General features: G+C 35.0%; 2 protein-coding genes across 2 annotated transcripts in view; one reads left to right on the plus strand and one right to left on the minus strand.

Moving 5' to 3' along the window:
• Nucleotides 1–3733: 3733 nt before the first annotated feature.
• LOTGIDRAFT_77937 (hypothetical protein) lies at nt 3734–4150 on the plus strand (the record flags this gene model as incomplete). Its single annotated transcript, XM_009063721.1, has 1 exon — nt 3734–4150. A coding segment is annotated over one exon (417 nt), but the record flags the coding sequence as incomplete, so codon positions are not given.
• A 1447-nt stretch (nt 4151–5597) lies between these two features.
• Nucleotides 5598–13200, minus strand: part of LOTGIDRAFT_229256 (hypothetical protein) — a gene marked incomplete at its 5' end in the record, with an annotated part of 10081 nt that continues 2478 nt past the window's right edge. Inside the window, 5 exons of the mRNA XM_009063774.1 lie at nt 5598–5916; nt 6110–6396; nt 7003–7149; nt 7418–7558; nt 7642–7734. Coding sequence (XP_009062022.1) covers nt 5662–5916; nt 6110–6396; nt 7003–7149; nt 7418–7558; nt 7642–7734 — 923 coding nt within the window. The 3' untranslated portion in view covers nt 5598–5661. The remainder of the gene's footprint in view (nt 5917–6109; nt 6397–7002; nt 7150–7417; nt 7559–7641; nt 7735–13200) is intronic.

Genomic DNA, 13200 nt, shown 5'->3' on the forward strand with positions numbered 1-13200 from the left:
GCTTATCCACGCAGTTGTCGTGCACATCTAGGCCTACCAGTTCTACATCACCTCGCATTAATCAACTCCATTTCCTACTATCAGTCCTAGAATATCATATCATTAGATGCAATTAGATTTATTAAATTTTAGAGAGTGATATATATAAAGGTAGTAAAAGATTAGTCAAACCCAGTGTGTAAATTCTATTGTTACTCCCCCACCCCCTCTCCATAGCCTAACAGATGGACAGAAAGCAAGTATAGAAAGCCACAAAGGTACGCCTACTAGCCAGGGGCCAGGAAATTAATCATGAAATTGTTTTTGATGACTCAATGACATGAAACTGAAATAGGAAATATTAACTAACAAACCATTCTTTATATAATACAAAACCCAATATTGAGGGTTCTTCAATTTTATGTCGAGACAGCGAGTATGGTGATATTAAAGAGGCAGTATGAATGTTAACTATTATTATTAAAGTGAATTTGTTTTAAAATGATTTATTATAAAATGGAGTGTACTAATGGTAAAGTAAGCAGCTTAAACTAGTTTTGGTGTAAGACGTTGTTAAGACTCGATATTTTAAGTTGAAACCTCCAGAATGAGTAAAAGACATATTTCTATAATTTGGCGAAAGACCTTACAGAGATTTTAAAGAGGTTTTCTCTTCTGTGTGTATCGGAGACACTGATAGCATCAGCATTCCACAAAAATAAGTGTAAGATGACGTTACTAATCGCAAAAATTATGCTTGTATAACCTAAGGCATGATAACCCTTCTCGATTAGTGACGTCATCAAACACATCATCCACAGTTTTAAAGTCTGATTAGAAAATAAAATGGTGCAAATTGATTCTATCAGTGTTCCCGATACACATAATTTTTTTTCAAGAAACCTCTTTACTATCCCTGTATGAAGTTAACGTTAACCTTTTAATTGGTTTTTGGGGTTCAAATATTAACGGCAGGATCTTTTTTAGTTAAATTTTCGGATTCGGATTAGTTAAGGGACTCATTATTTGTGATATATAGATTTCATTTATTTGATCACCGAATATTTTCACTCTTCTTAAAAAGATAAGCTCGCGAAGCAAAGTGACATACACCCACCAGCAGCTTTGATTGCAAGCACAAATCATTGTTTGTAGCCTGTACAGTGAGCATAAGCCAATTGTGAACAGACGGATGAAAATGTGCTTCCATACTATGTTTGGGTATATAAAATCAAAAGAATCTCTAAAGAATTTTACCCTGTAGAGTGAGAACGAGCCAAATGTGAACGGACCGACGGACAAATTATCAGATCATCACGAAAATTGATAGGGATTATTTTTTAATGACATTGACCTACAAAATAAAAGTCAAAAGTATCTGTAAAGAATTATATACTGTAGAGTGATAACTCTACAGGATAACAAGATAATCAGACTGCCCCTTTAATAGTAAAAGATGGTATAAGTAACCATCATGTGACATAAACCAGTAAATATTTCCTTGTCGTAGGTTTGCAACATATTACATGTCAATGTTTCATACATCCTCTTGAGTATTATACATGTTTTGTATCTTGGTTGGTATCAAATCGTGTCAAGTGTCTAGCTGAGTTTCAAACTGGGCCAAGTGACTTTCTGAGAATAAAACTGCGTAAAGTGATTTGCTGAGTATCAAACTGTGTCAAGTGACTTTTTAGGTATAAAACTGTGTCAAGTTACTTGCTGAGAATCAAACTGTGTCAAGACAGTGACTTGCTGAGAATCAAACTGCGTAAAGTGACCGGCTGAGAATCAAACTGTGTCAAGTGACTTGCTGAGGATCAAACTGTGTAAAGTGACCTGCAAAGAATCAAACTGTGTCAAGTGACTTTCTGAGGATCAAACTGTGTCAAGTGACATGGTGAGAATCAAAAAATTGTCAAGTGATTTGATAGGTACTTTGCAAGTGACAAACTGAATTATAAGTAGCTGGATTTTGAACGATGTCAAGTATTTTTTAAGTGATTATTTAGTTGTGTCAAATGAGTGAATGGATATATTGACTGTTTCAAGAGGCTCACTGAGTACTAAACAATACCACGTGTCTTACTTTAAACTTTAAGAAAAAGTCTTGTTATATTTATTACTATTTTTAAAATGGCTCAGTCTGTGTTAAGATTTCTATATTTGATGTTGTCGATTTTTGCCATTTTATGTCAAATTCCAGATATATGTAGATTATGTATGTGTAAAGATGATATTGTTAATTGTACAGATTCAAATTTAACATATATTCCACAGCTTCCTACTTATACCCGGCAACTTATCTACTCAAAAAATCATCTCCCCTAAATTGACAACAAAACGTTTGAAAACATCACAGATTTAGATATATTCAAAATTGAATTAAATTATGACAATATCACACAAATAGAGCCAAATTCTTTCCGAAATTTACAATCGGTTACCAATTTATCTCTTTCTGGTAATGAGTTAAATAGAGAATCATTATTCAGTTTAGTAAATGAATTTCAAGTTAAGTTTGAAATCTCTTCGTCACCTTTACTGAAACTGGTTCTGAACAACATCAATTTAACTTCTATTCCACAAGGTTTGTTTCTCAGTTTGCATGATGTAAAGTTAGATACCCTAGATCTTTCGCAAAATCATTTTGACTGAAGTTAATTTCACAGAATTCATACCTTTGCAAAAATTACTTGCTTTATATATAGATCACAATGAGATTTCGACAATTGTATTTGATGAGACCAACAATTTTAATATTGTATTATTATCATTGCAAAGAAATTCATTTCAGATTCTACCCAATTTCTGCAGTAATTCCCCAAATACTCAAAATCTGAAATTGTTATCTTTTGAAAATAATGCAATTTACAAATTTATCCCAGGAAGATTAAACTGCTTAAAACAATTAAAGACTTTAAACTTAAACCTTAATTGCATTAATTTGATCCAAACTAACCATTTCCAACATTTTCCGTCTTTACAGAGTATCCATCTAACAAGACAATGTGGCACTAAACAACGTATGGTCATTCGGGAATATGCTTTTAATAATTCAAATCTGAACTTTATTGATTTATTTGAAAATCGTTTGTCTTCAGGAAATATACACGAATCGGCATTCAGTGGATGTACAAACTTGAGGACTTTAAATCTTGCATGTAATGATTTAAGGGATTATAAACGGCAGAGATTTAACAAGTTGAATAAGATATTAGTTAACTTAGTTTCGTTAGAATATTTAGATTTGACTGAAATAAAACTAAACTATATACCCGAATCCATTCACAATTTAACGAGATTGAAAGCGTTGGACTTATACAGAAATTTAATCACATTCTGGCCCGATGGTTTCTTTGAGAAGAATAAAATGTTAATTCACTTAAAACTTGGTCGTAACCAGATAACACACATCAGACCTGGTATGCTACCACTAACTCTCAGACGAAGATTGCAGTATATAGATTTATATAAAAATCCTCTTCAATGTAGTTGTGATAATTTGTGGTTCGTTAATTGGATGAGAGAGAATTCAAAATTATTTTACGATTTTCCTGTTGGTTACCGTTGTTTAAACATGACAGCAAATGTTTGTTTAAAAGATAGTCCATTTTATACTTCAATAACAGGCGTGAGTTGTATTATACTTGTAATAGTTATTATAACATCAATTATTTATAAATATAGATGGTTTATTAAATATCAAATTTATATATTTCGTCATAAACCAAAACTCTTGAACAATATTGCGGAACAATTATTCATCTATGATGTATTTGTTTCTTATAGTGGCGAGGATAGTGATTGGGTTCTGGACAAATTGGTACCAAATTTAGAACAAGATTCCAATCTAAAACTCTGTATACATGAAAGAGATTTCCAGGCTGGCAGATTGATTATTGATAATATTGTTGAATCGATTGAAAATAGTCGTCGTGTTTTAATTATATTAAGTAATAATTTTGCTCGAAGTGAATGGTGTCAATTTGAAATGACATTAGCTCAGAAACACGTTTTAAATCGAGCTACAGAACCTTTAATTGTTGTTTTATTAGAAGATATAGACAGTGAAAATATGAGCAATGCACTTCATGCTTTATTAAAGACCACTTCATATATAACTTGGTTCGATGATATACAACAGATTCAATTATTTTGGGATCGACTGAAACGTTCTCTTACTAATATATAGATCATTATTCACGGATTATTTTTGCTTTGTTTTTTAATGACCAATGGTTCAATTTGATCTAAATATTATTGAAAAAATCATTTCTGTTCAAAAAGTGATTTAATATGTATTTCTTGGCAGTGAGGGTCTCTTTATAGAAAATAGAGTAAAATCTGAGCCAGTTCCTGCTTTTTCCCCATGCATGGATGTAATATATCTTTTTATATATTTTTTATAATTTTAGTTTAGTGTAATAATTCTGGGTAAATATATATATTAGATATATAATAATCTATATGTTCAACAGAGTATTTTTTGGTTGAGTTAATTTTTAATAATGGCTATGCTGTGTTGTTTTTCATATTTTTATTAACTTGTGTATAATTTGTATGAAATTATTTTCTTTTAGAAAGATAACAGATAAGTTTCCAATGGTTTTCATTTATTAATATTTTTGTAAATACTAGAACAGTGGCTCAGGTCGATCGTGCTACTGATAGAATTTCAGAGCAACTGGTTTTTAACGGCAGGTAGCAACTGATGGCATGGAAGAGAATCTGATCATTCCCTTTATTTTTCTTACCTCATGTCGACTGGTAAATTATCAATGGATCAAACGAAAGGAAGGGAGGCGCGTAACTATCTGCTGACCTAATTACCTCCCCTTTCTAGCAGGAAGCAGATTATTACTAATATTGAAATAATTGTTTGCGCTTTTACCCGCATTCTAATCAGGGCGGCTGTGATCGTTTCGGATTTTTTTTTGTCTGTTTTAAATTAAATTAAATTTAAAAAACAACATTAAATTGTTATTAATAATGAATATCTATATGTAAGTACTAATTTGGGGGGTGAACCCGCCTATAACTAATAGTCATGCAAAAATTACCTGATAATTTCTGAATGGCTTACGACTAATAATTGGTTCTAGATATTAAGTCCTCAACAGTTGGAATTTCAAAAATAAAATACGGTTTAATAAATCGGATGAACTAAAACAGAAATATAGCTTTGTCACACGGAACTGAATGGGTGGATTGCATGATTGAGAACATTTGGGATCGTACAGCCACTGGAAATAGGTCGCGGTCAAACGTGGGGACAACTAGAGAAAAATTATAAACTTAAAAACAGTCGACTTCATACCGCGCGTGATGCGACGATATTGCGTTCTAACGTATTTGCAGCGTCTTTGTTACTCGTGTACTTATACCAAGCAAAGAGATGTTACGCTTGTGTGACGACCTTCTCGATCCCATGGCGTTCTTAACGCGTTCCAGAAATGGTGACAATTTTCACACGATATCACTTGTGTCCTATACGTTTATTCCACGCTTATGGTAAACTAAACCGCTTTTCCGATGTGCAATAAAGCAGATATCCTGATACAGTTGAAAATACCGATGATTTTGACTGTCTTTCCAAGTATATAATATTTCTGAGTATACTAGGAATTGTATTTATTGCAACACACAAATGCTTTCACTCCTAGCACACATGTACACGTATTATTGCACAGGCTTCATCATACACACAGCGCATCTTCCCACACGTTTTAATTGGTCCACTCCTTTTAATGTTTCTTGGTGAGGGTTAAGTCGTTCCTCAACTGAAGCAGCCACCAGCCAGAATGCAAACTTATCAGAGAAAAAATGACATTGACCTCTGCTGGTACACTCTATAAATGGTCGAGTTGAGAAATGTTCGAGACAACTTCCAGGACTTTGAAGATTCTGACCACCGGAAACTGTACCGATTGCATGCTGGAATGAGAAATAACTTTCTTTTAAAGTCACGTAAAACTGATAATGTTTACTTATACGCTCATATGCAAAAGAGGACGTACATTGCCATCTTTCTTGTTCGTTCGTTCTACACCATTTCTGATACATGGCCTAGTCATCTGTCATAGTTAAAAGTCGTAAAATAAGTCGAAATAGGTGTATACGTACTTACCATTACAAAACTGTAGCCTGCCCACTTTGGTGTCCACCCATCTGGACATGAAGGTACGCGAGTTGTCATGCTATGGACTGCAATCATTGGTGTGGGTGACTGGCACACAGCACAACGACTCACATACCGATACATCGGCATTCGGCTAACAGGCATCATTGGCATCTGCGATTCCGTGGATAGCCAATAGCTTGTAGCCGTTCGACTTGCATAGTAGCAAACGTTGTAAATGTTGCAGAAAAGTGTAGGCATAGGTGCGAAATGAGGAAGACACGATCCCGATTGTCCTGCAAAATATAAGCTACTTCAAGAGGATGGACAGAAATGAATTGAATAGAGTTTTAAGTCGTACTCTTCTGCACCTAATTGGGCTGATGGAGACGGGTAACGCCACGCAGTGTCGAATGGTGGTAATTTACTTTAAAGGCATCTTTAAAGTGCACTGTTTGTAATACACGGGGGCTATTGGACAGAAGGAATACAATCACAAAGCTTTTTACTGCCAATGATGTTCATCTTAACGTAAGAGTGTACAAATGCCAAATGAAAAAACAAATTCACCATATAAGCTCCTAAAGTATAGAAGACATTTGACTCAGAAAAGTGTAGAGATAAGTATGTCCTAAAATTAAAAAAAAAACCTTTATGATCAAGCTTAAGCAATCCCTTAGATAGCAATGCTACTTTGGATATAGGCAAAATTGATAAGGAGGCAACTTCCAAACTTCAATGTATTTTAATACTACGTCTGTCCGCAAAAAGTGTGTATTTTACTTCACTAACGCTAAAAGGCAAAAACTTCAGAAAGAAACAAAGCTATGCCGCTGAATAATTTCATTATTCAAACCCTATGCTTATTGCTGTAAAAGGTTAGCTAATTTTTAGTTTCTTACCAAGGTCTTGTGAATAAGCCCTTCCATCATCTTCGGTATGTAGTAAACTGTAACCTTTCCATAAAATAGCATGTCTGTTATAACATCCGGTTTCCTTTGAAGTTTGGCTGTGACGTACATAAACATAAGCTGATGGTCCAGGTATACCTACAAGGATATTGGTCGGAGAAAAATATACACATTCATAAATGCGTTAGCCAAAATATTACTTTCAAGAAACGAGTAGCCAAATCGGGGGGGGGGGGGGGGGGCTTTCTGCTGATACTCCTGGTGGTCCGGGTTCTCCTTGGATTCCTAGGGGCAAAATGAAAGAAATAAAATCAACAATTAACTCGAAAGTTTCGGTAATTGATGTGTCAATCAATTAGTTTCCAATATCATATAATCTTAGGCATCAACAACACTTATTACTTACCCATCGGTCCAGTGTCTCCTGGTTCACCATACCCAACTTCTCCTCTATCACCTTTTGGACCTTGTTCTCCTGATTCTCCTGGTGGTCCTTGGGGACCTCTTTCTCCTGATTCTCCAGGGGGTCCTGGATCTCCGGTGGCTCCTATGGGACCAGAAAAAAAAATATAATCAGCAAAAAACTCGAAACCTTTTTTAAATTATGTATCAATCTTTCGACCGGTGGACCTCTCTCTCCATAACCTGTTGGTCCTCTCTCTCCATAACCTGGTGGTACTTGAGGACCGCCTTCTCCTTCTTTTCCTGGTGGTCCGGGATCTCCTGGGGCCAGAAAGAAGATAAGGTCAACAGAAAAACCCCGAATCGGTTTTTATTTCTCTTACAATCATTCAGTTTTTAATATATTGTAATCTTTGGCGAGCCTCAGTGTGATTATTGCGGAAGTCAGGTGTCATATCGACATTATTAGTATTACAATATACATCGCTGAATAATTTTCCTCGCTTTCGCGCCTTTTTCCTCTCTTTCTCGACTTCTCGCCTTTTTTTGCCCTCGCTTTCTCGCCTCTTTCCTCGCCTTTTTTTACCCTCGCTTTCTCGCCCTTTTCCTCGCCTTTTTCCTCGCCTTTTTTCTCGCCTTTTTTCCTCGCCTTTTTTCTCGCTTTTTATACGCCCACATGAATATGTGGTCGTATATTGTCGTTGCCCCTGTCCGTCGGTCCGTCGGTCCGTCCGTCAACATTTCTTGTGAGCACTATAGAGACTACAGTTTTTATCTGATTTTGATAAAATTTGATCTCGGTCAAGTTCAAATTTGACATATTTTCGATGAACGGTTTTTGAGATATTGGCCTTGACTTAGAACGCCTTGAAATTTGTTAAAAATTGTTCGTGAGCAAGATTGAAGCTACAATTTTCATCTGATTCTGATGAAACTTGGTGTGATCATTGGAATTCATAAGATCTCGGACAAATTCTAACTTGACGCATTTTCGATGAACGGTTTTTGAGTTATTGCCCTTGACTTTGTTAAAACGCTTCGAAATTTGTTAGAAAAAGTACGTGAGCAGGATTGAAGCTACAGTTCTCAACCGATTCTGATGAAACTTGGTGTGATCATTGGAATTGATAAGATCTCGGACAAATTCTAACTTGACGCATTTTCGATGAATGGTTTTTGAGTTATTGCCCTTGACTTTGTTAAAACGCGTCGAAATTTGTTAAAAATAGTTCGTGAGCAGGATTGAAGCTACAGTTTTCAACCGATTCTGATGAAACTTGGTGTGATCATTGGAATTGATAAGATCTCGGACAAGTTCTAACTTGAAGCATTTTCGATGAATGGTTTTTGAGTTATTGCCCTTGACTTTGTTAAAACGTGTCAAAGTTTGTTCGTGAGCAGAACAGAAGCTACAGTTTTCAACTAATTCTGATGAAACTTGGTGTAATCATTGAAATTGATAAGATCTCGGACAAGTTTTAACTTGACGCAATTTCGCTGAACGGTTTTTGAGTTACTACCCTTGACTTTGTAAAAACGCGTCAAAATGTGTTTGTGAGCACTATAGAAGCTACAGTTTTCGACCAAATTTGATCAAACTTTTTATGATCATTGGAATTGATAAGATCTCGGACAAGTTCTAACTTAAGGCATTTTCAATGAACTCTTTCGGAGTTATTGCCCTTGACTTTGTAAAACGCTTCAAAATTTGTTTGTGAGCACAATAGAAGCCACAGTTTTCAACCGATTTTGATGAAACTTGGTGTGATCAATGGAATTGATAAGATCTCGGACAAGTTCTAACTTGAGATATTTTTGATGAGCTTTTTATGAGTTATTGCCCTTGACTTTGTAGACACGTGTCAAAAGTTGTTTTTTGCCATTGATTAGAGCTGTGTGATTTAATTGTTAGTTGTATTTGGGTTATTGATATTAATTTTAAAAAATTTTGTGGAATTACTCAGCATAAATAACTGGCATATATATATGTAATTGAATTCAAACTAATAAAATTTCTTCAATATGAGAAAATTCATACTTTAGTCACTAAAGACTATTTTATCATTTCTGACATCTGCCAGTGGGCGTATGTTACTTTGCCTAGCAAGCTATCTTTTCCTCGCTTTCTCGCCTTTCTCGCTTTCTCGCCTTTTTCCTCGCTTTCTCGCCTTCTCGCCTTCTCGCCTTTTTCCTCGCTTTCTCGCCTTCTCGCTTTCTCGCCTTTTTCCTTGCCTTTTTCCTCTCTTTCTGGCCTTTTTCCTAGATATCTATGTATCTACTGGATCAAACTGAATTTGATTTTAATACGTTTTATCATGTAAATGGATAATTAATTAATTAGTTTGACCTAGTTTTGATGTTTGTCTTTTTAATGGCTCAATAATTTTAGTTGGAACCTTCAGAAAAATTAGGCGACATATATTTCTCTAAAATAATGCGTTTAATTTGCTTAAATCCGTACAGTAGTTTTCTTGCAATTAACAAAAACAATACAAACTTACAAAGTAATGTGTAGCCTAGGCCTACGTCATAAGCTTATAGAATAGTTTTGGCGTTTAACGGCTGGATTTCTTAAGTTAAAACTTTCATATATCATTTTTCAGGGACACATTTTTCTAGATTTTGGTATATCACAAATTTGAGCAAAAAAAAATTCTTTTACCTACAAAAAATATTTGTACACATATATCTTGTTACAAAGAACATATAAAAGAAAACCGAGTTTAATTGGTCCATATATAAGCCCTACAGACTGCCAAAAACAGTTTTTTTTTAAATGTGCCCCGGTCCGCTTTTTCAAAAGTTGTTATGTTTGATAGGCTATTTTTAATAGAAGAATAGTGAAGATATTCGATAACACTATAAATATTCTTTCCTCCCAAATTACACACCAAGATATCCAAGATATAAGTCCTGAAGCTACCAGTTTAGGCCTGGTGTTAGGTTAGTTTTGATTACGTTTTCGTATGACCTGATTACGTCGCTAATTTTGTGGGTACGTTTTTTTTTGGAAAAGAAACAGCATGGCTGTCGGAATATTATTTTTGATGTAAATTTGGACTTTGCTTGGACGTGTTTGTGTCAGGTTTGGTACCAAACACTTGGAAACCTACTATTACTACTATTACTACTACTATTACTACTATTACTACTTATTGGAACTGTTTGGAACTATTATTAGAATTTGTCTATGTGATGGCTGTCACGACAATATAGATTCATGCTGTATGGTGTATTTTAAATATTATTTTGGATGAAAATTATTTGTTCTAATCTACTGACTCTTTATTCCCGAATCCTGTTCGGAGGATTGATGGACCCCCAAAAAGTACTGTACAATCTGTACAATGTCATTAGTACCAAATCACAACCTATACTCCCTAAGATTTACAATTGGTTGAAAACTAAATTCCAGATCTTGTTTAACATGGAATAAGACGTCAGTTGATAGGCATATTCATCATTTCATTATAAATGAATACTTATTTCATTGATAAATCGAATCCAGGGACCAAAGTTATATTACAAAATAGAAAAGGAGACGCATTTGTTTGTTGCCCATTCCATTTCGTAAACATATATATACAATTTTTATTCTTTAATACAAAAAATCGACTTATTGCTAGATTCTCATTCGATTACCAATAATGTGAACGGACCGACCGACAAGGGTACCGATTTTAAATACAAAATGCAAAATACCGTATGCATGGAACAACAGCAAAACTATTTTGAAGGAATGTGTTACTTCTGATAAACATTCTTTCAAAATAAATTTCGTATGTTTTTTTCTAAATTTTCATTAATTCAATTAAATCAATAATTTGAAAAATAAATGTGCACTGATAAAGATGAATGAAAAAAGGCGAGAAAGCGAGGAAAAGGGCGAGAAAGCGAGGAAAAAGGCGAGAAAGCGAGGGTAAAAAAAGGCGCCTTTTTCCTCGTGGGCGAGAAGTCGAGGGTAATATGGCCGCAGTCGGCTTCCATAGTAACTTCAGTAATTGGCAACATATTCTTAGAGATCTTGTCTAAATGACTTGAATGTTGAATTGGTATACTTCGGATTTTATCAGACCTTTCAAGGCAAACTTTAAGGGTAGATCGTATGATAGTGATGTTACTCCCAGAAACCTTTTTACTAATTCTTTGTCTTGTAGGGAACATGCTGATTTTATTTCTAGAGAATTGTGTAATGAATAGAATGTGATCTTCCGAAGGTCAGTATGCCTTGGACGGTAGAGCCTTCGAAGCCTCAGCTAAGTCATGACGAAAGGTACATCAATATGTGGATTAAGGATTCTTCGTTTCATCTTGAAACTTTAAAAGATGTCCGTAGAATAGTTAGCTCTAGAGTTTATATGATTAACCCGTGACGAAAAATCTGGTTATGACCACGTTAAATTAAGTTTAGCTTCTCAAACCTATTTTGGTATTCAGTTTGGGGGATTCGTTTTGACATGTACAATCCTTCCTTTTCGGTTGGAAGGCATCGCCGTTTTTCAATTCACTCTATATCGATGATATATATAGAATAGCTTATGTTTTTTTGGAAATGTTATGGTTATTGTTTGTCTTTGAACAACAACAGTTGATACGCTACAAAGTGTGAAATATCTAGGTTTCTATGTGGATTCAGTTATTCAATCATATGTGGTCCCTGTTGACAAGAAGGTAAAGTTTATCCAATTACGAGATAATATCTTAAGTTCTGATAAGGTTGATTTAAAAAGTCTTCAAGGCTCTTCAAGGTTATTTCTATGTCTTTGGCGACCCCGGGATGTAAATTATTTTGTAGAGAGATGAATAGGTCGATTGCTCAATGTATTTAGAATTCAAAGTTGATTGAATTTCATAAACGAGTTGAATTGTCGAAGTACAGTGCTGTCGTTGATATGGGTGAAGAAATAGTAGAGTTATCTGATTATTGGCGAACTCATTACATTTGTTATTAAAAAATGTGAAGATGACGTTATTTGTCCGATAAGGGGTTTAGGACATTTCTTAAATGTTGCAAAAAAGGTATTCTATTAATCTATCAAAAGGGTATATATTTAGGACAGTGTCTGAGGCTGGGTGTGTTTTAGATAAACCGATGAATTTATCTGTAGTATATGAAAGATTAAGACTGTATTTATCAATTTTGGGCCTTGATGAGGGTGAGACTCCTAATAGCTTCTGGCTGTGCGGTTACCATGGTTTTGTCTGCGTCTGTAAACAGTTCAGAGCAGATGATGAACATATTGGGTGGTTTGGACCTTCTAGTGTTAAGTGTTATAGTAGACTTAATACATTGATTCGAGCACAAGTTGCGTCCAAATAAGCAGACTCGGCTAGTCGGTCCGAAGGTATTGAAAAATAATATTTGAATAATGTCGATTTTTTTAGCCTTGATAAGGGCGTTTGATTATGAGTAATTGTAAGTTTTTTGTCTGAATGTGAATGACAATAAATGTATTTTGAACATTGTTTATTATTTGACACCCTCCCACCCTCCTAGTGGAATACAATATAACGTGCAAATATTCTCTTGTAGTAAGTCACCCATTGCAGGGTTGCCGCCCATAACTTAATCGACTGCATGCTGGAGATTATAAACTCACTGAGGATTGGTGTAGAGCCTTATTCTGATTATAGCGCAAGCGGAAGTCAGGTGTCATATCGGCATTATTTCAATATATAGCGTTGAGGCTTGGGTGCTGAATTGTTACTTAATAGTCAAACCTATCCCTATAATCTGCGGCCTAAATCTCCTGTTCATGTAAACACCACCCCCCCCCCCCCCCCGGG

Source organism: Lottia gigantea, assembly GCF_000327385.1.
Source record: "Lottia gigantea unplaced genomic scaffold LOTGIsca_6, whole genome shotgun sequence".
Lineage (NCBI taxonomy): Eukaryota > Metazoa > Mollusca > Gastropoda > Lottiidae > Lottia > Lottia gigantea.